Here is a 19,161-nt window from a genome sequence, read left to right on the forward strand (position 1 = left end):
GATTTGTCAACACAAATGATAGTGTACAGTCCCCTCCAAAAGTATTTGGACAGCAAGGTCAATTCCTTGTTTTTGTTGTATACCCAAGACGTTTGGGTTTCAGATCGAAAGATGAATAGGAGACAAAAGCTCAGAATTCCAGCTTTTATTTCATGCTATTTCCATGTCAATGTGTTAAACTCAGGACAGAGCGCCTTTTGTTTGACGCCACCCACTTTAGGTGAGCAAAAGTATCGGAACATGTGACTGATGGGTGTTTCTAGTTGCCCAGGTGTTGTCTTTTAGATTGATTGCTTAAACATTAGATGGTGCTTGTTTTTTTGGCTTTGGGTCTCGCCTGTGAAAACTGCATTTGCTGTTTTGAAAACAGGCAGACCAGAGAGCTGTCTATGGGAGAAAAGCCAACCATTTTGAAGCTGAGAGAAGAGGGAAAATCGATCAGAGCTATTGCAAAAACATTGGGCATAGCTGATGCAACAATTCAAAGCGTCCTAAAAAAGAAACTACTGGTGTACTGAGAAACAGACAGCGAACAGGTCGGCCAAGGGTATGGACAGCAACATTGTGAGAGCTGTGAAGAAACACCAAAGACAACAAACAGTCAGTGGCATGACTGCCAACCTCAACAGGACAGGGGTGAAGGTATCGCAATCCACTGTAGAAGACATAGACAGGCCATACCACAAGACGCAAAGCACTCATCAGCAAAAAGAACCTGAAGGTCAGATTGCATTTTGCAAAGTAGAGAGATGAGCCACAAAGGTTTTCTGGACTGATGAGACCAAGATGAACCTCTAGCAGAGTGATGGAAAGGCCAAAGTATGGAGAGAGAGAGAGAGAAAGAGGATCTGGCTCATGATCCAAAACACACAAGCTCATCTGTGAAGCATGGTGGGGGCATGTCATGGCTGCTTCTGGAACGGGCTCGCTAGTCTTTATAGATGATGTAACTCATGATGGGAGCAGCAGAATGAATTCTCAAGTCTCCAAAGCCCTTTTGTCTGGCAATTTACAGAAAAGTGCATCCAGACTAATCGGGAGAAGCTTCATCATGCAATAAGACAATGACCCAAAACACACTGTCAGCACAACAAAGGACTTCATGGGGGCATGGAAGGTCTTAGACTGGTTAAGTCAATGACCAGACCTTAACCCAATAGAGCATGCATTTGACCTCCTGGAGAGAGAAACCCCCAGAAACAAACAAGAACTGAAAGAGGCTACAGTAAAGGCCTGGAAAAGCATTTCAAATGAAGAATGCAACGGTCTGGCGAAGTGAATATTGCAAGGAAGGATTATGCCACAAATATTCACTTGAAGTTCATTTCATATGTTCCAATACTTTCTTTTGCTGACTTGGAAAGTGGGTGGCTTCAAACAAACGGTGCTCTGTCCTGAGTTGTTGAACACATCGAGATGTAAATACCAGGAAATAAAACCCAAATGTCTTCAGTATACAACAAAAACAAAGGAATTGACCTTGCCGTTCTAATACTTTCGTAGAAAAGGCATTTTGTAAAGTTGGACTGGTTTCCATAGTGACCAGAGACCGTATCAAGCCACCATTTTATGAAAGTTGTCCTAATACACGCTAACAAGCGTGTCTGAAGTAAAGAAGGCTTTCTGAATCATTCGCTCGTTAGTGATTGGCCATGGACATTCCACTCTTGGTTTGCTGGAAAAGCTGCAGAAGCTTTTTTTTTTTTTTTTAAACCCCCTTTAAATCAAATCAAGAAAAAACGAATTTGCTTGTGATGGTTTTATTGCTTAGCGAGCTGCTTGTTTGACTTAAGGATACGTCCCCCACCCGAAAGCCCGGATGATTTTGTCTTTCACCTTTTACGTGTTGACAAGGACACAAAAAAATGTACAACATTTAATGTCAAAGATTTATCGGGTCTTGAAAATGTGATTTTATTTTATTTATTTATTTTTGCCAACACACTACATTATCACAATCATCAGTTCCAAAATGAGTAGGTTCTGAAGAGTTTGAAGATGCTTCTGCGGGCCAATCGGAAGGCTGCGTTTTAGTCTGCCGGGGGACAAAGAAACATTTTGCGTGATAACTGGTGTCACATTTACCTGGAAGGAAGAACATCCAAGATCGAAGATGGGATTAGATGGAAAAAATGCCCGACAAAGGTGTGATCACAGGCAACAATATCAAAGATGCGATGAACGTGACCTTTGAAGAGATTAGACATCCCTAAACACACGACAAGGAGACTTAAACAGCAAAAGACTAAATTGAATGAGACCAATGAAGCAAGGACATGACAAGATTAAGTGGATCCAAATGAAAGCAGCGCTGACCAAAGACGTGATGAAGGGAGATCAATGGAGAAAAAAAAAAAGGCTGGGGCGAAAGTAGATCCATGACATCGAGCTCGAAGACACGGCATAAAAGATGGCGCCAACGAAGGACGATTTAAAAAAAAAATGACAGATGGCCCACATGTGACTTATGACACGACCAATGAAGATCAAAGACTATATGAACTGAGGACAACTAATGAAAAAGCTCAAAGACGCCAGCGATGGAGGAGGTTTCAGGCACTTGGGTCAAAAAGATGGGTGGCGCCGGTAGTGACATTGACGGAGCGGACTGCTTCATGATTGGTTGTCTTTGTGGACCTAACTCCGCCCACTTTTGTTCCCGAACAAATGCGCGTCAGGTGGTCACTTCTTCTTGGTCTTGGACTTCTTCTTTTTCTCCTGCGGAGGTGGTGGTTGTTTCTGTTGTTGTAATTGTACTTCCTGTAGCATCTTGATGGCGGCAGTGTTGTTCGGCTCCACCTCCAGGAGCTTGTTGAGGTCTCGGACGCAACTTTTCACGTCCTGGAGGAAAGAAAAAGATGGCAACTGCTACGTTAGCATAGCTAAATAAAACCATGTACAAAAGTAGGTTGAGTGGGTACCTAGCTGGGAAAGTCAGTATGTAGCTAGATAAGCAGGCAGGTAGTTGGGTGGCAAGTAAGCAACAAGGTAGCTAGGTAAGTAAGCAAGTTGGTAAGCAGACAATTTGGTGCCTAGTAGACTGGTAGAAAGGCAGGTTGCTATCTAGGTCAATACGCAAGTTGCTCGGTAAGTACGTTAGTAGGTAAGCGGTCACCTTGAGCTCCTTATGCGCCTGCGCCCGTCGGTAGAGTGCCTTGATGTTGGCGCCGTCAATGGCGAGCGCTGCATCACAGTCAGTGGCTGCATCGCGGTAGCGCTTCAGCGCCAGGTAGCACAACGCCCTAACCCCACACACACACACAGGTTAGCATTGATGCCACGGCAATGCATCCATCTTGTTTACCTACCGGTTGGTGAAGGTGGCAGCCTCTTTGGCATGGTGGAGGAGGCTCTGTGTATATTTGTCAGCGGCCCGGGCGTGCTCCCCTTTCTTTACCAGTGCGTTTCCTTCCTCCTTGAGCAACTTGGCTCGCTGTACATCCTCGCCCGCTAGATTGTGGTTCTGCGCGGCGCCGTTGTGCTGCGGCGGCGCGGTCCCGGCCGTTCGTCTGAGCTTCTCTCGGACAGCCAGAGGCACGACGGGGATGGTGGGGAGCTTCTCTCGCCACGCCGGACCGTCTGCCTCCGTCAGCGCTTTTGTCATCCTACGTAGGAAAGGGTAAGTGCACAAGTAGGTAGGTTGGGTAATTAATAAAATAGTAGGCAAGTATGTGGAGTGGATTTGATATTTGCGGTGGATAGAATGAATGAGTACCATGAAAAGCGCTGTGAGTGGTATGCATTATTATTATTATTGTGTACCTGCTAGTAATTATTAGTAGATTTGACGCCGATTGGCTTTGTCATCATTCTCCGATCCCGCGTCGCCATCGTGCACACTACATTTGAATCCAAAAGCTAGTTCATTTTTAGCCTTGTCACGTGTCTTTTGACCGTAGTACTGTACATATATGACGGCCAATGAAGTTATTTAAAAAAATAAGTAAATAAATAAAATATGTCGGCGCTGTGGGACAGACTACAAGACGAATTTGCTCTTTTGCGATTGCACTGTCAGACTACTGCAATAAAAACTTGTATCCCGTTTTTTACGATCATTGGGCTTCATCTTGTCAACTGCTCCATCTTGTGATCGTTTTTTTTTTTTTTAAATCTCTGATCGTGTAAAGCCTAATTATGAGGGCTGTCAATCCATTCATGTAAGCGCATGTTCTAATCTGTTGTAATCTTTCCTCATTCTTTTGGGGAAGCTCAATGTCCTAATATTGTTTTGAAAGAAACCCCACTACGGTGCGTTTCGGCACCCGCAGATTCACAGATTTCCAATTCATTGAATTTTGTTTTCTTCATTTGGGGGACCCAAGCCCCAAAACGCTTATTCAAGAATTTTTGGGAATCTATAGAAAACTTCCCTTCTCAATGCAATTCTAATGGGCATAAATTATCCGTGGATTTTCGCTCTTCGCGGTCCGGCCCGGTTCTTATCCCCCGCACACCCTAAATCAGTGACGACTTTACTGTTCTTAAGCACAGGAACACCATCAGCCACTAGGTGGTGCACCAACACAAGAACGTCAAGGCAGAAATTTGGTGTCGACCTATTTTTCAAGTGGACTTAAGCGAGTTATTCGATGATTCTTGGCCCCCCGGCCCTACTATGTAAGGAAGGTAGCCCGTACCTGTTTGCTCCGTCGTGCGCCGCCACAATGTGTGCGTCCAGCTGCAGTGCGGTCTTGTAGTCCACGTAGGCCTGCCGGTAACGCTCCTGAGCCTCTGAGGCGGCGGCCCGGCGCAGCAACGACTTCACGTTGAACGGTACCAACTCCAGAGAACTGGCGAAGGACAGACAGAAGAGGAGGTTGGGGGGGCTTTTGTCATCTCACAGCCTAATACTCAAATACTTACACGCCATTTTTTGACTGACGTCATTTGTTAAAACTTGGCGGCTTGCTATCAAAGGATTTCCCAGCGTGTCTAGCGCCATTGTATAGTTTTTAAAATGTTGTTTTATGACAGTTATTCCCCTAAACTCTTATATAGTCTTAATGTGAATGTTAATAGCCCTTGTGTGTGTTTATCTTGCTGTTGTGTCCTATCTTTATTTTTATGTTGCACTAGGAGTGACACATGACTTGTTTAGTTTTCACTACGTTGCGCAATGTGTACGTGAGAGTGGGAAATGCATACATCAAGCTGCAAGGTCAAAACTAAACACTGGGGTGCGCCACAGTATAAAACATTAAAGCGCAAGTACAGTTGTGCTCATAAGTTTCCATACCCTGGCGGAAGTTATGATTTCTTGGCCATTTTGCAGAGAATATGAATGATATAATTTTCTTTCACTTATGGTTAGTGCTCAGGTGAAGCCAATATATTCATATTCTCTGCAAAATGGCCAAGAAATCATAACTTCTGCCAGGGAATGTTAACTTATGACCCCAACTGTACATAAGTATTAATAAGAAGTGATTAGGAAAACTAAAAGTGCATCACCACTACCTTTTATAGCATATAAACATATGAATGGATAGACAATCATGGGTGTGGATTGCATATGGGTAGAAGACTTCTTGATTTTAGGGGTGTGCATTATAATCGAGAGCGTATTATACACAGGAAATTATGGGTAGATTTTTTTTTTATACATTTCAATGCCACCGTTCAATATTGTCTAGAATTCAAATCTAATTGCTATAATAATAATACATTTTATTTGTAACACACTTTTCATATCGTAAAATCTGCGGTAATGAGTACTTAGATAACCAATTACCGAGGTAGGTTGCTAGCTACAATAGGTTAGTAACTAGGTATGTAGATTGACAGGTTACTAGTTAGAGAGGTTGGTAAGTACGGAGGTAGTTGGTTACCCACTAGGTGGGTTGGCAAGTAGGGAGTAGCTAAGTATAGAAGTAGGTAGATGCATAAGGACAAACTTAAGCAAATACAGATGCAGCTCATAAAAAACAGAACACAACATTATTCTCGTTTAATGAGATGCACCCGGAAAGTGACGAAGGTAGGAGACCGGAAAGGGGGCGCTTTGTCATGTGACACGCCGAGTCATAATAAAAGTCATTATAAAAATATACTGACATGTTGCAGTCCTTGAAACATTCTGCACAGTTTCCTTCTTTGAGGTAGCTGGCGGCGCGGTTTGAGTGCAACACGCTCAAATCCTCCACATTCTTTGGATCTGCAGGCACAAACATGACATCTTGGGATCAAAGTATATTAACATTTTTATACTCAATACAAAGCAAACAAAAAAAGTGTGAATTGTGGTTATTTGGAGTCTGTCTAAATAACTATGTAATCTGGTATATGCGCAAACGACTTCCGCATTCGGCAAGCCAAGTAAAATTAATGAGGAAAGCCTCTCCGTAATGTGTTTTTAATAAGTATTTTTGGTCAAAATGGCTGTCAATTGTCGTACTAGAGCGGCTCCGACTACCGGAGACAAATTCCTTGTGTCTTTTTAACATACTTGGCAAATAAAGTGGATTCTGATACATAGTCTTGTTATTTCGTGTTCCGCTTTGGTCACGTGACATATAGTGGATTGTAGGCAAATCGGGAACTTGTTAAAGTAAGCAAATATGCTATGCATGAATTCTGTCTAGCAACAAGCGTGTGTTGCCTTCAGGCACCTGGGAAAAATATGAAAGTTTTAAAAGGTAGAAGTTCCCCCCAAAAAGCACTATATTTTAATTAAATGTATGAATGTGTTACATTGGTTCAGTAGTCGTAGTAAAAGTACAAATATAGTAGAAACGTAATAAGAGACGTTGACTCACTAGACTTGTGTAGCTCGCCGATGGCCTGGCTGTAGTAGCGGGTGGCCTCTCCGTACTGGCCCGCCTTAAAGCATTCATTGCCGGCTTGCTTGAGCTCGGCCCAAGGCTTCACTTTCGTTTTCTGTGTCATTCTTGCTTTCCTGTTTTTCGGGGAACGTGAACCTCAGCACACAATTTGTTGCAACATACGCCCAAAATAACCTTGTCAACACTGAAGATTCTAGAATACAGATATTTCCATCGAAAGTCCATGAAATCGGTTCAGGGGAACATAATGGGGTCGACTAATCACTGGAACCTGACTCTTTGGTCAGAATAAAACACTGCCCTCGTTGATTGGGGGGGCGGGGGGGAGACGTCTCTTTTATTAGACCAACTAGTTGTACTTTTTTCGGACTGAAAAATCTAATAAAACCAGACGACTCTGGACTTCAAATGAGCACCTTAGTTGCTATGTCACGCTAGCCCCGACAAGTGTTTTCTTATGGGAGCCGAGGCCGAATGGGCGCTAAGCTAACAAACCATGTAAACGAACGCCGGAAGCTAGGCTAACCGGAACACTTCCGTTTGAGAGCTAAGCTAACAAACCATGTATACGAACGCAGGAAGCGAGGGTAACCGGCACACTTCCGTTTGAGAGCTAAGCTAACAAACCATGTATACGAACGCAGGAAGCTAAGATAACCGGCACACTTCCGTTTGAGAGCTAAGCTAACAAACCATGTATGCGAACGCAGGAAGCTAAGCTAACCAGCACATTTCCGTTTGAGAGCTAGGCTAACAAACCATGTAAACGAACGCAGGAAGCTAAGCTGACCGGCACGCTTCCGTTTGAGATCTAAGCTAACAAACCTATGTAAACGGACGCAGGAAGCTAAGCTAATCGGCACGCTTCCGGGTGCTGAGCTAGGACAGGAGCTATCACCGGCGTGAGCGAGAGATTTGGGAGCAAGAAGGGAAGGCTCGTATCACTTACCGGCTTTAGGATGCTCAGTGGCGGCTTCGGCGAAAAAGGTTCAGCGCGTAACGTTTTAAAATGTCATTAACTCGCTGGCGTAAACGACAGAGTCATTCCTCCAAGGGCCTGTTTTTTTTCCTCCCTGCTGGTCGTGGTTGTCAGTCTTCTGGTCGTACTGACGCTGCTAGCGCTAAATGCGGCGGAGGGGGCGGGGTGTCGCGAGCTTTGCCGGCCGGCTGCGCTCCCTCGTCAGCGGGGAGGATGACGACGGTAGTGACGAGGTTGGTCGGTTCGCCTCACGCTGCATTCAAGTTCCCTGGGAAATCGAACAGCTTGCTGTGATGTGCTTTGCTAAAACGAACAGTTATGAAAAACTGACTTTTTGTATGCTTGGCTATGAATAGTTCTGAGTGCCTGTTCACCCTTACCCAACCATGGAAATCTTCTCTACCTATTTCTGAAAATTGGCACTGTGTGCTACTTGAATCGACGAGTGCATTCTGATGGCTTGGTGATGAAATGCTGCATTCACCAGTGATAATGCAAGACGTCGAGAAACCGCGAAGTGTGGACCCTCTCCACACGTGCCTCCTCAAGTCGATGACGATCTCCTTGGTTTTGTCGATTTTCAGAGCCAGGTTGGTGTCCGAACACCAGGTTGCCCAGCTGACACCATAAAGTACAAGTTTCTGCTATTTTATGAGTTTAATTTGGGTGGGAGTGGGGGGTTGCATTCATTTGTTAACCGACCACTCCTTCTCCATCTCATCCTGGAATTGCCTTCACTGCCACTAATAAGTCCCAGTATGGTATTTGTTCTGAATTTGTTACTGTCCACAAGGGTGTGGCACAGGGGTGGCAATCGATCCTCCATCAAGGGAAAGCTTCTTCATCAAGGTTCCCGTAGGTAATCATGTCAAGTGAAAAAAAATCATCTCAATCAATCATTGTGGCCATCGTCAATGCTTTATTTACGGTACAGGCGTAAAACATGCTTGACAGCAAAAAAGTACGACAGTAAAAGTAAAGTAAAACTACGGACTTTTTTTTTTTTTTTTTTTTGTCGTGCTCATATTGCACCAAGCTACCGACGTCGCACTCATTTCAATTACCTGCTCAATGGTTAACTGGCTCACTGCTACCCTCTTGTGGTGAAGTCATACAAATATTTTTAACAAGCCAACAAGCCTAGCGTGGAGTGTTCAAAAACACGAAATGTCAAAACGGCAGCGAGCCTAAAGCAGGAAAATGTTCTGCTCATGTTTGGAAAAAAATAAATAAAAAATTAAGCACCCGTTGGTTCAAAAAGTACTTTTTTGTAGCAGATATTTCAAGAAAAAACAAGAGCACAATTCACAGTCTGACATTGACTGCGCATCTACCCTTGAAATCTTTAAAAACGGTCGCGTGGATGTCGGCCACCAGCGTCTTCAGTCCCGTTCTGTACGGGAGAAACTCAAACTTGACGCGGATGCGGCTGTTGGGAGACAAGTCGGGAAGTCTGAGGGGACAAAAGAACAACATCACATTCTTATCATAGCGTCATGTGTGTAATGTGCACCAAGTTCCGTGTCAATTGCTGAAAATGGAGTCGGGGGTTGATTTTTTTACGTTTCCCCCTAGCTTTCCAAGGAAGTGTGTTTTGAGTGTGAAATGGCTGCTTTGAACCAAAACGGCCACCTTCCTGTCGAATTTCTCACATGGGTCCGTAAGACTTTTTCGCGCATGCTATTACGATACACACGTCCACCTAATATCATGGCAGTCAGAGAAACTAGTGTCGGGAGGCTGAATTGTTTTCTAGCTTTCCAGATGTGTTTGAGTGGGAAATGGCTGCTCAGAACCAAAATGGCCGTCTTCCTGTTGAATTTCTGACATGAGTCCTTGAGACTTTTTCGTGCATCCTGTTATGACTGACGTGTCCACCCAATTTGGAGCCGAACAGGGAAACTGGTGTCAGGGGCCACGGGGGAGGTCTTGCGTAGGAGATTTGGTCACCTGTACTCCAACTCGTCCCGCAAGAGGCCGCTTCCCGACAGGGTCAGCGTCATGCCCGTCAGGGTCTCCTGGATGGGGTTCATGAAGACCACCTCTCCCGACGCCCACTGGTGCTGTCGGATGTAACTGGAAACCTGCCGCACGCAAAAAGAAAAAAAAAAACCAAAATTTGTTGAATAAATATTGTACACCGGACCCTAAATAAATCATTCAAAAGCATTTTTTGGCTAGTATAGTTCCGTGCTTTAAGACTGACACACACTGAGCGACATCGCAACGGACATGACTGACATCTGTGACGTCCAATGACATTCAAAAGTCACAATGTGCATAAAGGCGGGACTTGCAACCAAAGCCAATACATGCCGACTGACTCCAAAAAGTCACCATTAGTTTTTTTCTACAGCAATACTTTCAAAAATGTTGTCAAATAGTGAGGAGACTCACGGTGACGATGACGGGGGGGTCGCGCAGCACCACGTCGTCCTCGGCGAGGTACATTTCGTCGGGATGCTTCTTGTCCGTCACCAGGGCCGACACCTTCAAGCTGTCCGCTCGGTGCATGTGACTGTAGTACGTACGCACGGGGATCACGATGGGCACGGACAGCTCTGCAACGGTTTCCAGACAAAACGAAAGCGTGGCATCATACAACAGCATGATAAATCTGGACCGCTCTCATCAGGACCTCAAATTGGGGGTACGGCTTCTTGTGGTTCGTCACAGTTACATTTTCGACCCGCTCTTCGTTAAGGAGTTTGACCTGAAATATGTTTCGCCCAACTTGTGTTGACAGAAGTGAGAAGGCCCTCATCAGGACCTTTAATTGGACATATGACTCAATGTGCTTTGTGGCAAAAAACACGCCCTCAAATCTGTTTTGGTCACTGTGTCATCATATGAGGGAATATTGACAAAGTCATTACAGAGCTGAATAATCCCCCTTCGCAGGCTTTAATTCGAGGTCTGACTTGATGAGGTTTGTTGCAAAATCATTCTCATGACAGATCTGGAAAGCTCTCATTACAGGTTTTAATTTAAGATACGACTCAATATAGTTTGTCACAATTCGATTTTTGAGTTGATCGTCAAATTCGACCCAAGAAAAGCAATTTATTTTTTTGTCATTGTGTCGTCATGTGAGGGCACATTGACAAAATCCCTTTCTACCTGGCAAGGTTTCATCAAGACCTTTAACTTGAGGTATGACTCGATGCGGTTTGTTGAAAGTCCAATTTTGGTGGCGTTTCGCCAGAAGACGATCCGATGGAAATGTTCTTCAGCGAGTTTTACCTCTCAAAGGCTGCAGCGTCTCCTCCTTGACTTCGGACTGGATGGTGACGACAAAGGTGCCGTTGTACCTCATCCCTTCCACGTTGACGCGGATGCCGAGCTTCCTTTCCACGCGGCTCTCGCTGCTCAGCACCAGCCTCAGTTGCACGTCCTTGCCGTACTCCGGTACCGACACCTGCCACCGAAAACCAGTCTCATTCAGGGAACCGAGGGCAGCGATGGGTGAATTCTGACATATTCTTTATTATTCCGCCACTTTTTCGACCTCACAGCATTGAATGTACCCGCACGAATCACAGAACTGACTGGGATATATTTTATGTAATTCAGTAAATCTCTCGGCTTTGACGGGAAAAAGTCACAGGCGGATAAACGCCGATTTTCCAGAAAATGTGTCTAAACGTAGTCCCCACCCAAGGCACTTCCTCAGTGTGAGAGGTAGAGGTATGAAAACCGCTGGGTCGCAAGAAAAAGAAAAGCTAGCGTCAACTCTTAAGGCGCGTCGTCGTGTTGCTGGGTCGAAAGCAGTTGTCACCGCCATCTATCCGCCGGCTGAAAGGCAAACGAACGACGCGAGTGTTGAAACCTCATCGAAGCGCATGGTGAGCTGCGGCGGGGGGGCCGGCGGGCGCCAGGTGTCGGGCACGCCGCCCGCAGAGTCGTCGTCGTTATCCTCTTTGTCGTCACTGATGGCGTACTTGAACACGTTGCGCTCCATCTCCGAGCCTGAAACACGCAACGGGGACGCTGTCAAGTGTGTGTGTGTGTGTGTGTGTGTGTGTGCGCGCGTGTGATACTCACCCTCCTTGTGTTTGTAGGACCCTGGTGATGTTGAGCCACCTGTCCTCACCCACTGCCTTGGTGGAGATGCGCTTACCAACTCGCTTGGTGTCCGAGTTAAGGACGACCTCAGTGCCGTCATCTTTAATCTGAAACGCACACAACGCACAAAAACACACACACACACACACACACATTGACACATGACCTTTGAATTTCACACAATCGTTGAATTGCCCTCACCAGCCAGTCGATGCAATCGGCGTTGACCTCAGCGAAGACGAACGGGACGTCGTACTCGAGGTCGGTCTCGCCGTTCAAGATGGCCACCAAAGAGGCGGGGCCGCAGCGGTACAAGCCTGAGCCAAAGACATCCAGTCAACAAGTCGGTAAGAGATCTCGACATCCATTCGGTAAGTCGTCGGGTCACCGAGCCCACAAGACCCACAAGTCAACAAAAAACACAAAATCAGGAATAACAGAATCGAAGGATTACGGTGGACGGCCTCGTACTCGCGTGGCTGATTGGAACCAACCCCAAAAACTTAGTGGCAGTTTATCCCAGCTCATTCAAGAATGTTTTGGGTTTAAAAAAAACCAAAAAAACTCCAATGGGGGTTGGGGTTGCTATTCGCGGTCCAGCCCGATCCCTATCAATCACCCACCAATAGCGGGGGTTCGCTGTCCACCGATGTAGAAGCGTGTCCCAATACTTTTGTCTAGCGTATGCACTCGGAAAGATGGCGACACTGAGGCCTTACCCTTGCTGGGTTCCTGCGGCGTGGCATCCAAAACCTGCCAGCCGTCATATTTGCCGTCGGCCTTCAGGTCGGGACGCTTCATCCATGACTCGACCCACACGTGATAGTTCCTGAGCAGAGAACATGCGTTTAGAATGCGCACGCACGCAGGCACGCACGCACGCACGCACGCAGTCACGCACCAGATACTGTCCATGGACTCTTTGTGGTTGGCCTCCGTCTCGGCGTGGTAGACATCGATGGTCAGGCTGCCGTCTGTGTCGTGGGCCGACACGAAGTTGGTGATCACGCGGGTGGGAATGCCCAGCAAACGCATCACTTAACAAAAACACACACATGCAAGATGTTCGGCTAACAGGCAAAGTAGACGATTGGTTGGGAGGGAGGGTAATAGGTAAGAAGCGATCCAGGAAGGAAGGTAGGAAGAAGCCAGATAGCTAGCTAGGGTAAGTAGCGCTCAATGTACGGAAGAAGGTAGGTAGGTAGGTTGGTAGCCAGCTAAGTAACTAAGTAAAAGAGCATTAAGCTAGGTCCCAGCTAGGTATTGTATGTAAGTCGGGAGGTCGCTCATTAGGAAGCCACAGGCAGATAAGTAAGGTAGGCTAGCTAGCTAGCTAAGTAGGAGGCTAGGTATATAGCTAGGATGGTCGGTTGGTTGCTGGGTAGGTAGTTGGCTAGGAAAGTAAGTAGCTAGCTAGCTAGTTAGATGGGTAGGTAGGGTGACAGATAGGTAGCCAGCTAAGTAGCTAGGTAGGAGAGTATGTAGCTAGGTAAGAAGGGAGAAAGCTACATAAGGAGGTAAATAGGTAGCTAGCTCGACAGGTAGATGTAGGTAGTTTATTTGTGCCGAATCCAAAGGTCGTGACGTTACCTGAACACATGACGCCGGCAAACACCCAGCATTGTCCATACTTGACCGACAGGCAGTTGCTCTTCTTCCACTTGGACAGGATGGCGTGGCTACCGCTCCAGTGCAAGGGCGACATGCCGTCGTCATAGAAATCCGACCAGTTGCCCATCACGACACCGCCATCGTCCTGGCTGTTGATCTACTTGTGCGAGACCGCCGCGTCAACGCCACCGGTCCCGATCCGGCCGCCTCTTCCGCTCCCGTGCTTAGACCTACCATGGCGCTGACCACGCGGCCCACGTAGACCGGGTCGCTGCGGGAAGCCAGATCGCTGCTGGGGTCCTCTCGGTACTTCAGACTCTTGTCCAGGATCAGGAGGCAAATATCTACCATGTCGTCTTCAAACTGGACAGGAAGGAAGAGATTCAAAGTCGATACAAAGGTCAAGTTAGTAGGTAAGGTAGTTGGGTATGCAGGTATGGGGTTCCATAGGTAAGTAGGTAGGAAGGTGGATAGCTTGGTAAGAAAGTACTCTTTCGTTCACATACGTGTCCAAAGTCCCAGCTGAGAGGTGCAATGTAATCGGAACTTCCTTGGTAGATGACTCCTTGTTCGTTCAGCACATACTCTCGTCTCTCCTGCTCGTTTGGCAAGAACACCGAGTCTCCTGCGTGGAGCGCAAACATTTGATTTGATCCAATTCTGTGCGTAAAGGACGCAATTACCACCGCACTCGACACACAGCAGAGGGGTGGCCTGTTTAGGTGAATAGAGTATCTATCGGGGCAGTTGGGTAACTCGCTTGGTAGGTGGGAAGATGTAGCCAACTAGGTAGGAACATAGGTAGCTCGGTCGGTAGACTAGTACATACAGCGGAGCCCCGCATACGCACAGTTTTTTGTCGTTCTTTCCCCCAATTCTTCATCTTTTCTCTTTTTATGAGGGGAACCAACCACGACGACACTTAGTGCTGGTTTATGCCGAATTTTGGGGCACATTTGTTCTTTTTCCAAAAACTGCCCACTATCATTTCTTTCGAGTTGTCTTTTTTTGAAATCCCCCAAAATGATTGCATAAGCAGGTATAAACCACCAGTAAGCATTTTTGAGGTTAGTTCTCCCCCAAAACGAAAAACAAGAGTTTAAAATATTTCAAATAAATTGGGGAGAAAAAAAAGAAGAAAAAAAACTAAAGACGAAGACCAGGCATTGAGTATCGAGAGTCGAGGATCGAGGAGGAGCCTACCCACCGGAGAACCAGGGGTTGAAGAGCAGCACGAGCGTGGCGACAATCTTGTCCTCTCCCCACAGGCTGGCCTTCAAGGTGTACCTGCCGACGGGGGCGTCCGCAGGGGCCGTGATGAGCAGCACCGGCCGGCTGGGAGACGAGCCGGCGTCCAGCTCGGCCTGCCACGGGGCTTTGGCGGACGCCCGGCGGTTGACCGCGTCCGGGATGCCGAAGCGACACGAGGTGCCCTTCTCCTCGGAAGCGTGTTCTCCTGTCGGGTTGGCGACAAAAAGGTCTTTCGGTCCAAAACCAAAAATGCACTTCTGGGCCGACCTCGGCCGAAAACGTTCTGCGGCTGAAAATTCGATGCGTCGCTCAACGAGGGACTAGCATACAGGACTTACCCCCAGTGGAGGCGATGAGGACGAGGGAATCGTGGCCGTGCTTGAAGGCCTTGGCCAAGTTCAAGGTGACCTTGAAGGCCTGTCCTCTGCGCACGGTCAGCTGATCTTCGGGAAGCTCGCCGTTGTGATGCTCGCTGTTGTTGCGCTTCGCGTGCACGTCCACGCTCTTGAACACTGACGCACGCGACAACAATAACAACCAAATCAAGTCTTAGTTCCCGGTACTTTAGGTGGAAAGATGCAAAAAAACAAACAAAAAAAAAAAAGAGCAGTAATACAGTTCAATCTAATGTGAAGAATTCATGTTTTAGTTCCCGCCTTGGCCACCCGGGGGCAGTGAAATACACATTTCAGGATTATGGAGGCCATAACGTGCTCTTAGGAACCTTAAACGCAGTAGAATTTTTTTTTTTGTAACCTTGGCCAGATCTGTGCCTTGCCACAATTCTGCCTCTGAGCTCTTCAGGCAGTTCCTTTGACCTCATGATAGTTAATTGGTCTGACATGCACTGTAAGGTCTTATGTAGACAGGGGTGTGGCTTTCCTAATCAAGTCCAATCAGTATCATCAAACACAGCTGGACTCCAATGAAGGTGTAGAACCATCTCAAGGATGAGCAGAAGAAATGGACAGCACCCGATCGAGTGTCACGGCAAAGGGTCTGAATACTTACGGCTGTGTGATATTTCACTTGTTCTTTCACTGAATCTCGACATCAAATCTCAAATGATTAAAAGAGAAGAAAATTGCAGTACCGTACACATCCATCCATCCATTTTCTGAGCCGCTTCTCCTCACGCGGGTCGCGGGCGTGCCGGCGCCCATCCCAGCTATCTTCGGGCGAGAGGCGGGGTACACCCTGAACCGGTCGCCAGCCAATCGCAGGGCACATACAAACAGACGACCATTCGCACTCACATTCCCACCTACGTTGTCAATTAACCGACCACGCGTGTTTTTGGGATGTGGGACATTTGATGGTAAAATTAAAAAAATTTAATACAAAAAATGGCTTTAGCAAGAAATAGGAGGAGGTAAAGATTATTGGTCTTCTTATTAAAATAAATTGTGCAGGTTAAAAGAACAGTGAAGTCCATGAGGTTAATATATTTAAAAAATTACAGTGTAAAATTAAATTAAACAAACAAAAAAAAAAACACCTTTTGTCATATACTGTATTTTAAAAATGTCTATATGACCTGACAGTATATTATTATAAAAAAGATCTTTTGAAAAATCGCCCCTCTCTGACCATCTAACGCCTCTCTTTGAATTACGATTTTCCAGCCGGGCACGGCGGGACAACAGCCAATGACAGTGTCGCGGCAGGAGGTGCGACCGAATAGACGTCACATGGCAACCGTTGGCGCACACGGAGGCTCGGGCGGACGGACCTCAGCCCCTCGCAGAGTCGACTGTTATATTTCTTGGCCGGATCATTTAACTCCGGTTAGCGAGAAAATGTTCAAAATAACTCGGACATCTCTCGACTCAAAACCGGGGTGAACACATATAATGGTGGCGTGCGTCTTGTATGCGCACAGCTGCACGGTTTGAGTTTAGGAAAGCACCGCGTACGTCACGTTGGCGTCGTCACCGAGTTGACCGCCTCTCTTGTATTTGTACAGTCCCACAAATACAACATCAAACCAAACCGGTAACATTTCGACCCCGAGGTGAACTCTGAGGCGGCACAGCGCTCGTCTCTCTAGAATCCTTTTTGTGCTGCCCAAGTTTAGTGAGCTTTTACCCGCGGATCTTCACAATCCTCGGCCGCAAATAGCGCCCGTAAAAAAAAATGTGCAAATGAAAACAGGATTAGTGTAAAAGCCCCAAAAGATAGACTCCTGCAAAAATTGGATTCGAGCGTGAAAAATGACAAAAGATTTGCATGTGCATCCAAGCTTTTATTTCTGGGGAGGAGAGAATCAATCAATTTTGACAGGCAGAGTAATATTTGATTATTTTGGACTCACCCGAGTTGCTGCCATTGAAGCTCATCTTTGCGCGCCGTCGTGGTCTCTCTGCAGGACGCTGGTCTAAGACTACGGAGGAGGCGATGGTGTGTGATCTTTAAATACCTGCGAAGCGCAACAGGCCTGGCAAGCAGTCAGCCGTTCATCACGGCCCGGGAACCAGTCAGTCAGGTTTGAACCACAATCTGCTGTTCCAGAGAATCCTCCCATTACACGCCAGCGCTTTTACCTGGTAGTAACATTCTGTATCACTTAGTTGTTGGTATCAATATACTTTTCTGCCAGTTGGAAGGGCCTACTAAACCTTCATCACAACCGAGAAATTCAGTCAAAACTCTTACCTTGTGGACTGGGCTTCTTATCACGGAAGTTGACGAGCACGATTTGCTTTCGCGGGCCACATAAAAGGATGTGGCGGGCCGCATCTGGCCCCCGGGCCTCGAGTTTGACACCTCTGCTCTAAAAGGAGTCCGTCTTTAAAGGAGCGCAGATAATGTCCAAAATCACCTAAAAATGTCTGCGCCAAACCAACGTGGTTGACTCACTGTCGCTTTTTTGTGGGTCTACTCGTGATTGGCGTGTCTACCAAAGTTCGTGTTGCGCAGTCAAATTGGTTTCGGGGCCTGAATTGGTTTTTTAAAAAACTCGGAACGGACCTTCCCGCCGTGGACCGGACCGGACCGGACCGACACTTTCGTTCGACGGCTTGGATCGGGTCCCGGTCTCCGGGTTCGATGGGAGCTCGGCCGTCCCGCAGGGGTGGCGATTCATCTGGCATTCGATGAGACTGTCACTTCCTTGTCGTTAATTCCATCAAATCCATACGCACCGCTTGAAAAGGATACTGCGCTTGTGGAACTCGCCGTCTCTTGGGCCTGACTTGCCTCGTGAATTATGTTTCGCGCAAGCCACAAATGCTGGACAAAAGGTTTTGGAGAAATGATGGAATCCGCATGTAGCAAAGTGTCGTTGCGCCATCTGCGCCGTCCCTCCTGTGGAGACATGGCAAGGCCCATGACTCATAATTCCTGCCCACTTAAACAAGCCTTTCGGGAGGATGGATTTATTGTCTACACCAAATATGATCGCGTCATTATTTGTGCTTGCTTCATTATTTGCGTCGCTCCATGTTTTTGCGACAAAACTGAGGCCGTGTGGCCGTTTCGACAACCAACTGTCGGTTCAAATGGTTCTCCATCATTTGGTAACGCCCACACTGCTGTTCCCGCCAAGGTTCGAGGTTCTCGTTCTCCTTCCTCTTTCCATTGAATTTTTGTCGTTGGTGTTTCATAAATGAAATGATGCAACGCTGATTGCACAGCGCCAACAAAGACATCATCATGTCGTTTTGTTTCAGGTTGTGGAGCCGACAAGATGGCTTCTTTTCTCATTGCGTCCACGTGACGACCGCTTGCCGTCAACATATGACCTCCTCAATATTTCACTTCTGTCACGCAAAATTCGAATTTAGCTTTGTTCACTTTTTTTGTCTTGGCAAGGTGTCGCAACAGAGCCAATGTGTCTTTTTCACCGTCCTGTTCATTTCGTGATGCCACAAGAATGTCGTCCACGCAAGCCAAAATCTGACTTCCGCGTGGAGGATCAAATGTGCCCGAGCGAGTGTTGATTGCCCGGGAGAATATTGTGGGACTTTCGCAATATCCTTGAGGTCATCGTGTATATGTGCATCTTTTTCCCCTTCAAATGTAAACGCAAACCAGAATCTGCTGGCGCCGGCGTGCGCTGGTATAGAGAAGAACGCATTCCTTCAATCCAAACAGAAAAGACTTTTTTTTGCGTCAGGATCCAAATGATTTACGAACGTGTGTGGATCTGGGCACTCTTGGCGCTCTAAGCAATCACTGCTGCATGGACTGCTTGCAAGTGATGAACCATCCTCCATCCTCCTGATGGGGGTGCTTTCTCGACTGGAAATATTGCCGTATTGCGAGGTGGATCTGAACGTGCAATTAACACTCCTGCTTTTAGCAAGCCATGAATGACCTTCTTTTAACATCTTGCTTTAACGGGTATTGTTTTTGGCACGCACGATATTTGCCTCTGGCTCTAATTTCCACTGGCTCACACGTTGTCATTACGCCAACATCAGAGCGGCATTTTCTCCATAATTCATCAGGAAGCTGGTTTAGCAGCTC

At 46.8% G+C, this 19,161-nt stretch overlaps 2 protein-coding genes across 2 annotated transcripts; both read right to left on the reverse strand.

Moving 5' to 3' along the window:
- Positions 1 to 1,907: 1,907 nt before the first annotated feature.
- tomm34 (translocase of outer mitochondrial membrane 34) lies at positions 1,908 to 7,991 on the reverse strand. Its single transcript, XM_061785832.1, has 7 exons — positions 7,735 to 7,991; positions 6,759 to 6,898; positions 6,058 to 6,157; positions 4,641 to 4,793; positions 3,309 to 3,605; positions 3,116 to 3,242; positions 1,908 to 2,841 (listed from the first exon to the last, which is right to left on the reverse strand). Exons 2-7 carry the CDS (start codon positions 6,886 to 6,888, stop codon positions 2,683 to 2,685), a joined length of 966 nt encoding a protein of 321 aa, XP_061641816.1. The 5' UTR covers positions 6,889 to 6,898; positions 7,735 to 7,991; the 3' UTR covers positions 1,908 to 2,682.
- Positions 7,992 to 8,660: 669 nt separating this feature from the next.
- Positions 8,661 to 18,747, reverse strand: tgm8 (transglutaminase 8). The gene is given in 16 exon segments (XM_061785814.1): positions 8,661 to 9,217; positions 9,715 to 9,848; positions 10,162 to 10,325; positions 11,008 to 11,182; positions 11,594 to 11,733; positions 11,809 to 11,830; positions 11,832 to 11,936; positions 12,031 to 12,146; positions 12,549 to 12,658; positions 12,731 to 12,866; positions 13,420 to 13,597; positions 13,675 to 13,803; positions 13,947 to 14,065; positions 14,648 to 14,896; positions 15,030 to 15,203; positions 17,006 to 18,747. Coding segments are annotated over 16 exon segments (2,124 nt in total). The 5' UTR covers positions 17,031 to 18,747; the 3' UTR covers positions 8,661 to 9,069.
- Between the last annotated feature and the right edge of the window lie 414 nt (positions 18,748 to 19,161).

Source organism: Phyllopteryx taeniolatus, chromosome 9, assembly GCF_024500385.1.
Source record: "Phyllopteryx taeniolatus isolate TA_2022b chromosome 9, UOR_Ptae_1.2, whole genome shotgun sequence".
Lineage (NCBI taxonomy): Eukaryota > Metazoa > Chordata > Actinopteri > Syngnathiformes > Syngnathidae > Phyllopteryx > Phyllopteryx taeniolatus.

Coding starts and splice junctions, on each gene's coding strand:
- tomm34 (XM_061785832.1), bottom strand. CDS start 6,888: ATGACACAGAAAACGAAAGTGAAGCCTTGGGCCGAGCTCAAGCAAGCC. Junction 4,794..6,057: donor TGTTTCAAGGACTGCAACAT/GTCAGTATATTT, acceptor GTCCTTCGCCAG/TTCTCTGGAGTTGGTACCGT. Junction 2,842..3,115: donor AGGCGCATAAGGAGCTCAAG/GTGACCGCTTAC, acceptor TCTTTCCTCCAG/GACGTGAAAAGTTGCGTCCG.